The sequence below is a fragment of the Oncorhynchus mykiss genome, chromosome 1 (genome assembly GCF_057628025.1).
Source record: "Oncorhynchus mykiss isolate SJ-2025 chromosome 1, ASM5762802v1, whole genome shotgun sequence".
Lineage (NCBI taxonomy): Eukaryota > Metazoa > Chordata > Actinopteri > Salmoniformes > Salmonidae > Oncorhynchus > Oncorhynchus mykiss.
In genome coordinates, this window is record NC_143022.1 from 81,021,838 (window position 1) to 81,036,592 (window position 14,755).

The following is a 14,755-nucleotide window of genomic DNA, read 5'->3' on the forward strand; positions in this document are numbered from 1 at the left end:
CCTTGAGCTGTCCTTGCGCTACTTTGTTGTTTCTGTGGTTGCTTTGTGGCGGATATGTTTTGTCAAAGGGGGCATGGTGTGACTGAAAATGTCGCTCTAAATTTGCTCGTTTAAAACAATTGACCGCCTTCTGGCAAATAAGACAAAGTGGGCTAGTCCCATTATGCAGTACAAAAAATACTTGTCTGTCCATTTCTTTTGGAACTTTCTGTGTTATTCTTGAATCGACCGTTTTCTTAGCCATCGGAGCCACGTTAGCTAGCTGCATTTCCCCGCCGCCATCTTCCTGATTTTCCTGATTCTCCGGTGGTTCGTTCATAGGCTGCATTCGGAAAATATTCTGACCCCTGGACTTTTTTCCACATTTTGCTACGTTACAGCCTTATTCTAAAATGGATAAAAAATATATATTCTCATCAATCAAAACACAATACCCCATAATGACAAAGCTAAAACAGGTTTTTATACATTTTTGCAAATTTATTAAAAATTTAAAACAGAAATACCTTATTTACATAATTATTCAGACCCTTTGCTATTAGACTCGAAATTGAGCTCAGGTGCATCCTGTTTCCATTGATCATCCTTGAGATTGTGGCAGACCAGGGGGTTGGGTCAAAATGTTTACACAGATCAGACACGGACAGAGTAGGATTAGATCCTGCTCGATGACCTTCCGCAGCATTTGTTTGAGCATTTTATTGAACCGCTCAACGAGCCCCTCCGTCTGCGGGTGGAAGACAGAGGTCCGGATCTGCTTGATCTGCAGGAGAGCACACAAATCTTTCATTAGGCGGGACATAAACTCAGTACCTTGGTCTGTCAGGATCTCGTTTGGGATTCCCACCCGGCTAAAGAGGTGGAACAGCTCCAGGGTGATTGCCTTGGATACCTCCGCCTGTAGGGGAATGGCCTCGGGATACCGGGTGGCATGGTTCACTATTACCAGGATGTACTGGTGTCCTCATGCTGTTTTTACCAGGGGTCCCACTATGTCCATGGCGATTCATTTAAAGGGCACCCCGATGATCGATAGCGTGACAAGTGGGTTTCGGAAGTGTGCCTTTGGGGCAGTCATTTGACACTCCGGGCAGCTGCGACAGTAATCTTCCACGGTCCTCCTCATCCCGGGCCAGTGGAACCGGGCGGCAATCCGTTCCCAGGTCTTCTCCATTCCCAGGTGCGCCCCCAACAGGTGGGTGTGGGACAAGAAGAACGGTTCCCACGTACCGGTTCCCACGTACCGTTGGGGCAGCAACAATATCTCTCGAAGTTCCCCCTGTTGGCGCGACACCTGATACAAAAGGTTATTCTTGATTTGGAAATGGGGGTATCGCCAGTCACTCACCCCTGGAAGTAGCTGTCCATCCACTGCTACCACTTGGACTGCGGCGGCTTTCAAGTTAGGATCCTCCCACTGGGCCGTGCCGAATTGTCGCCTCAGTTGGCCCCCAAGGGGTATCTTGACTGGCCCCTCGAAATCGAGGAGGGGGAGGCTGGGCTCTTCCTCCCGTGGTTCCCCAGGGGGGTCGGGTTCCAGCCCCCCCCTCCAACTCTGGACCCGTAGATGCAGGTTGATTAACCGTTTGCTCCCAGTCTGCACAGGTGATGGGGTGTCCTCACTCTCGTCCTTGGACGGCTCGTACCGTCTTCCTCAGCTCGTGCCCCTACAGGGCCACGAACAGCGGACAATCTCGTCCCACTAGGAGAGGTATCGGCAACTCTGGTGCTGCACCCACCATCATCTGGCAGTTCCCTTGTGGCGTCACGATGTCACGATACGTCATGATACGGTTGGATACCGCTTTGTGTCCCCGTGAACCCAGGAAATGGACATCTCCCTACCATGTTTGGTATCCTGGTCCAGCAGGCTCGTGGTTATGAGGGTAACCATACATCAGGAGTTGCCGTGTCCGTCAACCTTCACCGGGACCATGGGTGCAGTTGATTCGTGGTGTGCCCAACAGGAGGTGACGTAGTTTCCTGCGTGACCCACCTCGCCTCCGTGGCTTGCTGATGGCATCGACTCCTCTCGAGTCGGGTAATTCCAGGCAGTGTGCCCCCGGGTGCCACATTCAAAACACCTCCTTTGGTCTCCATCTACCTGGTCATCGGTGGCGGGTCGACCCTATCCCAGCCGTCACTCCACGGGTTTGCGGTCCCTTGGCCCTGCTGACTGTCGGTTCAGGGTACACAGCATTGGGGCTGTCCTTCCGACTCCCCGAACGGGTCGCCGACTCGGCCTGGCTCCCACTCAGCCCTCCAAGGTCTGGGGCGCGCCTAGACTCGCTGCCCTCTTCATGTCGTGGGGTAGTGCCCGGAGGAAGCGATCCAGGAACACTTTGTCTAGGACGGAGAGGGTGGATACGTCGGTTAGGCTGGTGACGCGCAGTGGGTCGCTCATCTGGGCTCGGGGGGATGCGTCGGCTATGAACCTCCATTCGTGAGTAGTTGAGCCCGATGGGCCAGGCTGTACCCGTAGTGGCTGAGTATCTCCTGTTTGAGTCCGTCGTAGTTAGCCGCCTGTTCATCGTTCAGGTCCCAATACGCCTTTTGGGCATTCCCAGAGAGGAACGGGGCCAGCAGACTGGTCCACTTCTGCCTTTGCCATCCTTCCCATAGTGCTGTCCGTTCAAACGTACAGAGGTAGGTTTTGATGTCGTCATCTTCTGTTAGCTCCTCCTTGTAGCTTCCAGTTTTCCTCAATGAGGTGGACTTTTTGTAGCTGCTGTTCCTCCAGCGTTCGTTCTTGAACCGCCTGTTGGGCTTGTTGGGCCCGGAGGAACTGAGCTATCAACTCGTCCATGCTGATGCTGCATAAAGGTCAACCCTGATCTGACCACATTATCAGAATGACCACAGTCTCCACCACTTGTGGCAGACCAGGGGGTTGGGTCAAAAGGTTTACACAGATCAGACACGGGCAGAGTAGGATTAGCTCAGTTTCAAAGGTTGTTTATCAAAATAAAAGTCCAAAGAAAAGAATAGGTATCCCCCAAGATACCCTCTCCGGGATACTGTCTTCTGGCCTCCAGGTCTTGCTGTATCCTGTGGGGATCAAAAACTGAACTCCCTCCTGTTACCTCTGGTGCCGTCCCCAACTATACGGGAGTCCTTTCCTCGCCCAGGAATTGTCTGTGGAGCACCAAGACAGGATTGTGTTGAGACACAGATCTGGAGAAGGGTACCAAAACATGTCTGCAGCATTGAAGGTCCCCAAGAACACAGTGGCCTCCATCATTCTAAAATGGAGGAAGTTTGGAACCACCAAGACTCTTCCTAGAGCTGGCTGGCCAAACTGAGCAATCGGGGGAGAAGGGCCTTTGTCAGGGAGGTAATTGCGGCCAAAGGTGCGTAAACAAAGTACTGACTATGGGGTCTGAATACTTCAGTAATATTTCAGTTTTTAGATTTTTTTGTAAATTTGCAAAAATTGCTAAACCTGTTTTTGCTTTGTTATTATGGGGTATTGTGTGTAGATTGAGGGGGGGAAACAATTTAATCAATTTTAGAATAAGGCTGTAACGTAACAAAATGTGGAAAAGGTCAAGGGGTCTGAATACTTTCCGAATGCACTGTATATAGTAACAGAATGGTTTAATGTTCCGTTTTTACAGATTCAATGTGATGATCTGTGGTGAATCATATTCAAACTGTTGGTCAGTATGCTCTATCTGATCAGTATACAGTGACTCCATGTTATACTCTATGTGTGTGTAATGCCAAAGAGACATGCAAATTCCTGAAGACCAACGTGCACCCTTTTCACATTAGCATATAACTAATGTCACAGATAAACAGTTCACACATTCAGTTCTGTCAGCCTCCGCATCTGAGAATATGTTTCCATGGTAAGTAAGTCAGTGTTATTGAAGATAACGCAGTTCAGCCGTGCTTGTGATTGGTTGCTAAAATAGTTAATGTGATATGAAAAGATCACGGATGTATATCATGGAGCATTTGATTAGACTTACTCCCAGATGTTTGCTGGCTGTCATTTTAATGTTGAGTTACTAAGTAACCATTTAATCTGATTTCCACATGGAGTCTCTATACTGACACTGACATTACTGATGTATATAGGATGCTATGTGTCTGACCCAACCCCTGCAGTTCACTGTGTGAAACCCTGTACATACTGTAAACTGCCTGCCTACCTTGTGGAAGTCGATGAGGTCAGCCAAGGTGGCGTGGCGGTTCTGGTCCACACCCAGGAAGCTGTAGTAGTCTCCTGATGCGTCGATCAGGAAGTGTTTGAAGACGTCGGCCGTGCGATAGGACAGCGTGTAGCCCCAGATCCTGTCACTCACCCTCACCAGGAAGGAGCCCTCTGCTGTGTTCATCAGCAGGGTCTCTGACTCCTGTCTGGAAATCAGACCTGGGGAGGGGAGCGGGTCTGAGTGGTTAAATCAGACCTTAGGTCAGGAGGAGGGAGAGTCTGACAGTAGTTAAATTAGATCTGAGGAGGAGGGAGAGTCTGACAGTAGTTAAATCCAAAGCAAAGAGAAGCCCAAGGTCCTTGCACAATATTCTTGAATTTTGCCCTAAATGATTAAAGGAAAAATCCACCTGAAACTACACATTCCTATAATCAGGGTTGGGTAGGTTACGGTCTAAATGTAATCCGTTAGTTACTAGTTACCTATCCATTTTTTTTTATCAGTAACGTAACTTTTGGTTTACCCAAACTCAGTAACGTAATCTGATTACATTCAGTTACTTTTAGATTACTTTCCCTTTGAGGCATTAGTAGAAGACAAACATGTATGTTACCAATTGAACGACATCTATTGCAGGATAAATCAATGTTGAACTTTACATAGCTGGCCATATATGGATGTTAAATTTACTTTATGGCTTCTTTCAACCCATCGCTTTCTACTACATATAATACGATTAAATTATGGATTTACATTTAAAACCAAAGTTTATCAGAATTCCAGTCATTCCAATAAATGTTATACTTGATCTTCAAGAATAGGATTTGGAAATATGGAAGTATAGATTAGCCAAATTGTTTACTTGAGCATAAACCTAAAACTAAGGACTTATTAGCCAGCCCTACACTGTTTATGATTTTGTCATAGATAACTTATTGGGCTCATTGATTCATTGATTTCTCAAGTTAGGAATATCGCAAATAAATGATCAATGGCTCATTCGAGACAAGACCTCCCACGTTATGACATCAGACAGTATTGAAATCTGACCTGTATGATAGACGTTTTCGCAATCTAAAAGTAATCTTCCTATTAACTTCCCGTGTAGTGAGAGCAACTTTTCACAATGCCACGTCATACCGGCTGTATGTCTGCCTGCGTAAATGGAAAGAGTTCAGATACACATGAAAACATAGTTGACCCCGGGAATCGATAGAACCTTGCTCGGAGATGCAGAAATACTAAAAACGTTTAAAATGCGTGAATATTTCCTTTTAATGTTGTGTAACGTTGTTACTGACAAAAGTAATCTCAGTGACAGAGAGATGATGACAGTTGCCTGAATGCATGATTTGGGAAAACGGTATTAAACTGGCATCTTTTCAATATAAAGAGTGGGTTTGGGTGTGCTCACATTGTTTAGATGCCTGATACCCTGTCTCTGCATGATAGCATGAAGTGCATGTTGCACCCCTCTTTCCAGTGGAGTGTGCCACTCATAGGCCCATTCATCTGGGCTTTTGTCACTTAACCAGGAGCTACACACTGTGACCTATTATGGAGAGAGTTAGGGCTCAGGGCCACTCGCCAGTAATTAGTCTAGGGTGGCCTATTTATTATTGAAGAGCCTCATCCCTCCAGCCACACACCCTAGCATGCACGAACAGACTAAAACTTCCCTTCAATGCTCAATTCCTGAGAATACTTTTTAGTTAGATAGTTTGCATGTGGCGATGGTAGTGAAGAAAAGTAGATTGGTGCAAGAGGGGAAGCTTGGAGGGATCCACGATTGATCAAGATAACAACTCAGCACTGACCGTGGAACCAGGGGGCGATGGTGGTGCTGTTGCGCTCATAGCCAGCCTGTTTGGGCATCTGCTCTTCTTTGAACCACAGCAAAACACACTCTTTGGAGTTGGGCCGGGGGGCTCTCACCCAGGCAGGACTGGAGAAGACAGAGAAGGGAAGCAAGACATAAACACATCATATATCATAATAAGCATTTAAGACATATTATAGCACAGATTGCCCTAAGCTTTTTAATGCTGCCATGATAAAGGTGCATAATGCTTTAGATGAGTTCCAGGCACTAAAAAGCATGGCGGGCCTATCGGGTCTGCTTCTGTGTATCACTCAATATACAGTATTTTATATATATTTGTTCTACTTTAACACTCTATGCATCTGATCTGTATATTGATTGGTTCTTGCATAGTAATTATGCTATATCTATCCCTATACATATTCATGAGTAGTAGGCAAGGTGTATTTGCTGTGGTATATTGGCCATACACCACAAACCCCAGAGGTGCCTTATTGCTATTATAAACTGGTTATCAACGTAATTAGAGCAGCCAATCAGCATTCAGGGCTCAAACAACCCAGTTTCTAACTATCCTTATACGCATTCATGAGTAGTAGGCTAGCGCTATATCTGTACCTGTCCATCAGTGGCTGTGTAACAATGGTGCTGTGCCTTTGGCTCTGTCTACGGCGGTACAGTGGAGGAGTAGCAGGCTGGAGGCCGGGGCGGTGGGTGGTGGAGGAGGAGGACTCTAGCACGTTGCTGTATCTCCTGAAGGGGGCTGCTGTTGGTCCGTTCCCCACCACTGGGCCCTGCTGGAACAGCCCACTGAGCCCTGCCACACGGCCCTTCTCTATAGCCCGCAGGGACTGGCGCTTGTACTCATCCCGTGCCCGCCTTGCTTTTCTCTGCATCTCCTGGTCAGCCATCTTAGAGCGCCGCACTGGAAGGGGCGAAATGGAGGAGAGAGAGGATTTGAAAAGGAAGTGACTTTGCATTGGACTCATTCTCAGATGTGTCCTGTAGTTCCACGAGAGAGCTTAACTGTACAAGTTTGAGAATAAACAACAGAAGTTTTGGAGTTGATATTTAGGGAGGGACAGGTGAATACAAGAGGATGATGTAAAAGGAGTAAAAATGAGGGGTGTAGAATTGAAGGAGGTGATCACTGGAAAGGAAAACAGTTGTAGACAGAAAAGGCAGGCTTGACTTACGTTGCTCCTCCCATTCCTTGTCATCCTTCTCACTCCTTCTCTGTTCCTGCTCTAGGGAGATATACAGCTCCCTCGCTCTCTTCTCCTCTGCACGTTTTATCTCCTCCTCACCTTGCTGTCTCTCCTCCTCCTCTCGTTTCTGTCGGAGAAGAAATGTGTGAGGAATGGGAAACAAAAGACTGGCGGGCGTACACACCACACATCCACGTACGCACACCCACACCCACACACACACACACACACACACTGCAGAGTTATTTGCATATCATTTTGTAATAAGACACATCAGTAATAATTGTCCTGAGCCCGCTTAAGACAAAGTTAATCGTAAGAACCTTTGTAGGAGAATTGTTAAATCTGTAAGCTGTTTCCCAAAACCATCTTTACTAAAGTTGCACTTGAAAACACTCGTTATTTACCGACTGCCTCAGACCACTCTTAGACCAGTAGGTGAGTCGTTAGGTCGTTTTTGGCCGCCGATAACATCAGAATCAAGTTGACCACAAATAGAAAGTTGCCAATGTCTTTGCAATTGTTACAAACAAGCGAATGAATAAATGATGCTTCAAATGAACACTGAGATGACTGAAACAAAAGTTAAATACAGCAGGCTACATAGTCCATATTTCAATCATATTGAGTTCTATTTAGCTAAGTGTAGGCTACAATCCATTTCATGGTATGTAACAAAATGTGCGGAATTATGGGCCAAATCTAAGATTTTGTACATTAAGCCTATTGTAAGGTAGGCTAAGAAGCCTATTATAAGGTAGGCTGAGCATTAGCACAAGCCGCTTCAATATTTTCACGTTTTAATGTCACGTGCACAACTACAGTATAATGTCTTTCTTGCTAGCTCAAAACCCAAGAATGTACTAATCAATATCAATGTAGCTCTAAAAATAACATAAGGTAGAACAAAAACACAAAACAAATAAAAATATGAAATAAGAACATGAGCAAGTAAGAAGCTATGTACAGGGTCAGTTCAAATACCACATTAACAATGTGCAGGGATACTGGAGTGATAGAGGTGTATATACAGTATATATATATATAAGGGTAAGGTAACTAGGCATCCGGATATATGATAAAAAGAGTAATAGCAGCGTAAATTCTGATTATATGTGAGTTTGTGTGTGAAGGGGAAACCTAGTCAGTGGCAAAACTGAATGACTTCAACCGAAATGTGTCATCCGCATTTAACCCAACCCCTCAATCAGAGAGCTACAGGGGGCTGCTGCCTTAATCGACATCCACATCATCGGCGCCCGGGGAGCAGTTGTTGTTGTTGGTGTAACTGCCTTGCTCAAGGGCAAAACAACAGATTTTTCCACCTTGCCGGCTCGGTGATTCGAGTTACTGGCTCAACGGTTACTGGCCCAACGCTCTTAACCTCTAAGCTACCGACTGCCCCCGTAGAGTAGAGTCAGAATAAATGTGTGTGCATGTTATGTGTGTGTTGGATGAGTGCAGTGTAGAGCCCTGTGAGTGTGCAAAGAGACAGTCATATTTTTCATCTCAGATAGTCTGTTAGCTGTTTAGCTGTCTTATGGCTCAGGGATAGAGCGGTGCTGTTGCCATACCAAGAAGTGATGCAGCCAGTCAAGATGCTCTCAATGGTGCCATTGTAGAACTTCTGAGGATTTGAGGGTCCATGCCAAAACTTTTCAACCTCCTGCTCAACACCTAACAATGCTCTTTTATGAGTGGTCTGAGGCAGTCGGTAAATAACAAGCGTTTTCAAGTGCAACTTTAGTAACGATGGACTCTGAGATGAAACGATGCTCATACAAAGGTTCTTATGATGATCTTGGCCTTAAGATGCTTTTGGGAAATCGGGCCCAGTATAATATTCCATACGCAAGCATTCAGCTCATCATCTGTACTGATGTGGTAATAATTTACTGAATAATTTATTCCCAGGGACAAACACATGGCATTGTGGTAATTTGAACCACTTAAGCCTTGTAATTAGTTGCATGGAGTAATTGCCATTGAGTTCTGGAGTGAAAACAGGCAGCTTTTGACCGGGACCATTGTTAGCTGTTGTGTTTTGTTCTAGCTAAAAGGATTTTCCCCCTGCTGGAGAGTGGTGATGTTTCTGACAGTTGTGATGCAGAGATAATTGGTGTTTGATACTTTGGAAAGAACATACAGTGTATAGAACCTCAGTGAACATATTCATAGTTTCAGACCACACAGGGTTCTGCTTCAATACCACGATTGGGTTTCTCAAAGAGGTCAAAGGCTACTCTGCTGTGAATGTAACCAACAGGGGTTCAAACCAGGGTTTCCAGCACAATGAACCCATCAAACAGGATAGTTAAATGGTATTTTTAGACATTGTAGTGGAAGCCAGGGTTCTGAATTGAAAACTGAATTGGTGGAAGACTAATGACCTATCTCTGCTATACATAGTCTAGTGATACGACTTTAGCGTCTTCTATATTTTATATTTTAGTCCCAGAGGTTCAGACAGGAAAATGTTTAATGACTCAGCACTTTCCTTCAGGCGAGCTCAACAGAGGGCAATGATAAACAAGCTCTTTAATATTTCACGAGTTTCTTAAGAAGGTCTCAGTCGTCCGGGTTCTACATCACCCAGGACTGCTGATGCTCCAACAGGGCTCTATGGTACAGCAGTGATCGAACGTGCAGATGTGGTGCTGCCATCCCCCACAGATTCCAGCTCCCCCTTATTTCCTCTTCTTCTTTGAAGGTATAAAGATGATTCAATTTGACTTCTGTATGTGTAATGTTTACTGTTAATTTGTATTGTTTATTTCACTTTATATATTCACTTTATATATTATCTACCTCACTTGCTTTGGCAATGTTAACACATGTTTCCCATGCCAATAAAGCCCTTGAATTGAATTGAATTGATTCAATTTGATAAAGACCAAACCCTTTTCCATGATCAATCCTCATATACATATACGGTATCTCTACACCCACCCACGCACACGCACACACACGCACACAGGGTTGTTCTGTGCAGTGCACTCCCTGGAAAATACTTCACCCCTGCCCCACAGATCCCTCTAATAAGGCTGATTCTCCCTCTGCTAGTGTGCTTCCCAGATTGAGTATCGATCGTCCGATCCCCCTCTCTCATATTTCTCCCTCTACTGTAGAGCAGGGACTGTAGGGATGTCCTCTCTCTCTAACAGCAGTGTGGCATTGCACCATACAACTTAAAGGCTGAAATATTTAATGGGACTGTTCTGGCAAGGTAGTCCAGCAAAAAGAATGTATGCCTGAAGGCGGGCATCAACACAATCCCTGTAGATGACATTGATCACTTGGATTGTATGGGAAAAGTAATCCGACTCGCATTTCCAAATTGCAACCAAAGATCCCCATCACTCACTCACTCTCTCACACACACACACACACACACACACACACACACACACACACACACACACACACACACACACACACACACACACACACACACACACACACACACACACACGTAGCCTTTGCCCTACCTTGAGAGACTCCTGGATGTGTTCCTCTTCCTGCTTGGCAGCCTTCCTGTCCTCCGTTTCTTCTTTCCACTTCCCTGCCACAAAACGGGCCTTCTCCTTCGCCATAGCATCCCGGAACTTCTCCTCGATCTCAGCCTCTTTGGTTCGCCTGAGCAAGAGGGTTGTTGAAAAACACTTTGTTGTGAAAGGAAGGGGTGAGAAACCTACCTAAAGCCCAATTTGACATGGGTTGCATCAAATATGTCTTTGGAGAGTTTAAATCTAGTTCTGGCACTATAACACACAAATCTCCCTATCTACCCATCTCATCCCTCATACAGTATAATCTCTCTGACACATTTTCCCTTGCTTCAATAACATTTACCATTTACAATGGTTTATCCTTCCCCACTCACCAGAGCTCCTTGGCCTCCTGCTGAGCCTGCCGTCTGGCTTTCTCCCCCATCAGCTCCTTGATGATGTCCTCATAAGGCTTATCCCCAGGAGCGTCGCCCATCACCCACACCCACACATCCCCATCGCAGCCCTGCAGCCACTGGATACTTCTCCTGCTGCCTGAGCGGGCACAGTGGGGATAGCATGTGTTAGCATCACCTTTGACTGTCTGTGTCTGTGACTAATAAAACCATTCCAAACACAACATCTACAGTCTCCATTTTATTTGGAATATTTTATTTAGTGAAACTTACCAGTAACAATACAAAACATCCCTATTAAAAAATTATGTAGACACAGCTAAAAGCATTTCTAAATCTACACTCCGCTTGTCAAAAAATACTCAGTAGAGTACACCCAGACTCACCCTTCTTTCCCTGGTCCTGGTTCTCCTGGTTCTCTTGGTTCTCCCTCTCATCCCAGCGCCTCACCTGCTCCTGGCGGATCTTATAGAATAGGATATGCTTCTGCTCCTCGTTGAGCTCCGCCAGCAGGTCCGGATCGATGTACATGTCCCTCAAAATCTGCTGCATCATCTTGGCAACACAAAGCTTCCAAACACCCAAGAGATCTGTTAACCAAGGTGGGGTTAGGTGAGTGTTAGGGGGCCATGAACCCCTTTTATCAGTTCACTTCATATTGAAGACAAGTGTCATTCCCTCCATCTATGTGTTCATACAGTCCTCAGAGACTCTACTGGGCTGTAGAGTTCAGATCCTTGTTCCTTTTCCCTGTTCTCTCACCATCATACTGGATCCAGCATCAGAACAAAACGCAGGTGCCATCTTCCTTCCCTCTGCTCCATGTGCTTTGAAGCGAGGGGTTTAAACCTGATCTCTGGTGCGTGTGTGGGTGTGTGTGTGTGTAAGCACAGATCCCTTTACCTGATGTGCAACATGATAGTCTTTAGTGCAGGAGTGGGAAAGAATGAAACTCATGCCCATCTTCCATATACAGCCCATGGAAATGTTTCACATTAGTGTTGTTTTCTTTCTATCCTTCCTGCTATCTTATCATTCATTTATTCAGAGCTAAACAACAGGTAATTCAGTGTTATAATGAAATTATATAAACCGCCTAAAATCCAGTCAAATGCCTGATTCATGGAAGTCATTATACCATCCATGTCCACTGTAATGCACCTTTTAGATTTACAACAATCTCTTATAATGGGACTTAGTTACAGCATCTCTTCTCCCTCCCACCAGCTAAATGAACCATCCACAGTACAGTAAATAGAGCAGACATAAAGTTTACCTCTCCCCTAGCTCGGTTCTGTTTCACAGTGATGTCATTGAGAGAATGACTTCCTCTACCATTCCCTGTGCTGTTGTTTGTCTGCCTACCTGTCCCACTCACACATAAAGTGAATAGGGACCTGTTCAGGGGAGGACAGGTTGGTTTTACCTTCACAGGCCAACACTGAAAATGGATACTACAGCAAACACCAGGTGGCCATGGCTGTCAGCTGTGTGCGTGCGTGTCTGTCTGTCTGTCGTCTCCCTCTCTCTCTCTCTCTCCTGCTCTCTTTATCAACCTTTCTCTTTCTCTCTCTCCTGCTCTCTTTATCAACATCTCTCTTTCTCTCTCTCCTGCTCTCTTTCTCTCTCTCCTGCTCTCTTTCTCTCTCTCCTGCTCTCTTTCTCTCCCTCCTGCTCACTTTATCAACCTCTCTCTCTCTTTCTCTCTCTCCTGCTCTCTTTATCAACATCTCTCTTTCTCTCTCTCCTGCTTTCTTTCTCTCTCTCCTGCTCTCTTTATCAACCTCTCTTTCTCTCTCTCCTGCTTTCTTTATCAACATCTCTCTTTCTCTCTCTCCTGCTCTCTTTATCAACATCTCTCTTTCTCTCTCTCCTGCTTTCTTTCATTCTCTCTCTCCTGCTCTCTTTATAAAAATCTCTCTCTCCTGCTCTCTTTATCAACCTCTCTCTTTCTCCCTCTCCTGCTCTCTTTATCAACATCTCTCTTTCTCTCTTTATCAACATCTCTCTTTCTCTCTCTCCTGCTTTCTTTCTCTCTCTCCTGCTCTCTTTATCAACATCTCTCTTTCTCTCTTTATCAACATCTCTCTTTTTCTCTCTCCTGCTTTCTTTCTCTCTCTCCTGCTCTCTTTATCAACATCTCTCTTTCTCTCTTTATCAACATCTCTCTTTCTCTCTCCTGCTTTATTTCTCTCTCCTGCTCTCTTTATCAACCTCTCTCTTTCTCTCTCTCTGTCATGTATTGTCATGTTGTGTCTTTCTGTCCTTTCCTTTCACCCTGTCTCCCTCTGCTGGTCGTACTAGGTTACCGTTTCTGTCCCTCTTTCCCCCAGCTGTTCCTTGTCTTCTCTGACTACCTCATTCACCCCTTTTCCCACCTGTTCCTTTTTTCCCTCTGATTAGGTCCCTATATCTCTCTCTGTTTCTGCTCCTGTCTTTGTCGGATTCTTGTTTGTGTGTCTCATGCCTGAACCAGACTATCATCGTGTTTGCTGCAACCTTGTCCTGTCCTGTCGGAATCTACCTGTCCATCTGAGCCCACGTGTGTTCATCATTAAAGAAACTCTGTTTGTTAATTCGCTTTTGGGTCCTCATTCACGCACCTGACAGAAGAATCCGACCAAGAATGGACCCAGCGACTTCGGATCCTCTCCACTCAGCCGTCGAGATCCAGGGAGCGATGCTAGGCAGACACGAGCAGGAATTGTCTGCTGCTCGACATGCCGTTGAGACCCTGGCCACCCAAGTCTCCAACCTCACAGAACAGGTTCACCATCTCCGCCTCGATCCACCGGCCACTTCCAGGGCTTTCGAATCTCCGGAGCCCAGAATCAATAACCCGCCGTGTTACTCTGGGGAGCCCACTGAATGCCGCTCGTTCCTCACCCAGTGTGATATTGTGTTTTCTCTCCAGCCCAACACTTACGCCAGGAGCACTGCTCGTGTCGCCTACGTCATATCTCTCCTTACTGGACGGGCTCGTGAGTGGGGCACGGCAATCTGGGAGGCAAGGGCTGAGTGTACTAACCAGTATCAGGACTTTAAGGAGGAGATGATACGGGTTTTTGATCGATCTGTTTTTGGGGAGGAGGCTTCCAGGGCCCTGTCTTCCCTATGTCAAGGCAATCGATCCATAACAGACTACTCTATTGAGTTTCGCACTCTTGCTGCCTCCAGTGGCTGGAACGAGCCGGCTTTGCTCGCTCGTCTTCTGGAGGGTCTCCGCGCAGAGGTAAAGGATGAGATTCTCTCCCGGGAGGTTCCTTCCAGCGTGGATTCCTTGATTGAACTCGCTATTCGCATTGAGCGACGGGTTGATCTTCGTCACCGGGCTCGTGGAAAGGAGCTCGCGTTCTCCGTTGCCCCCCTCTCCGCATCACTACCATCTTCCTCTGCCGGCTCGGGAGCTGAGCCTATGCAGCTGGGAGGTATCCGCATCTCGACTAAGGAGAGGGAACGGAGAATCACCAACCGCCTCTGTCTCTATTGCGGTTCTGCTGGTCATTTTGTCACTTCATGTCCAGTAAAAGCCAGAGCTCATCAGTAAGCGGAGGGCTACTGGTGAGCGCTACTACTCCTGTCTCTCCTTCAAGATCCTGCACTACCTTGTCGGTCCATCTACGCTGGACCGGTTCGTCAGCTTCCTGCAGTGCCTTAATAG

The 14,755-nt window shown here is 46.2% G+C and overlaps 1 protein-coding gene across 1 annotated transcript; it reads right to left on the bottom strand.

Annotated features, from left to right (window-relative positions):
- Nucleotides 1–2,108: 2,108 nt before the first annotated feature.
- On the bottom strand, nt 2,109–11,649 carry sh2d4ba (SH2 domain containing 4Ba). The gene is made up of 11 exons (XM_090184667.1): nt 11,481–11,649; nt 11,074–11,233; nt 10,679–10,826; nt 7,179–7,317; nt 6,601–6,907; nt 5,978–6,105; nt 4,158–4,378; nt 3,084–3,135; nt 2,841–2,871; nt 2,477–2,758; nt 2,109–2,346 (listed from the first exon to the last, which is right to left on the bottom strand). Exons 1-11 carry the CDS (start codon nt 11,647–11,649, stop codon nt 2,109–2,111), a joined length of 1,875 nt encoding a protein of 624 aa, XP_090040793.1.
- Between the last annotated feature and the right edge of the window lie 3,106 nt (nt 11,650–14,755).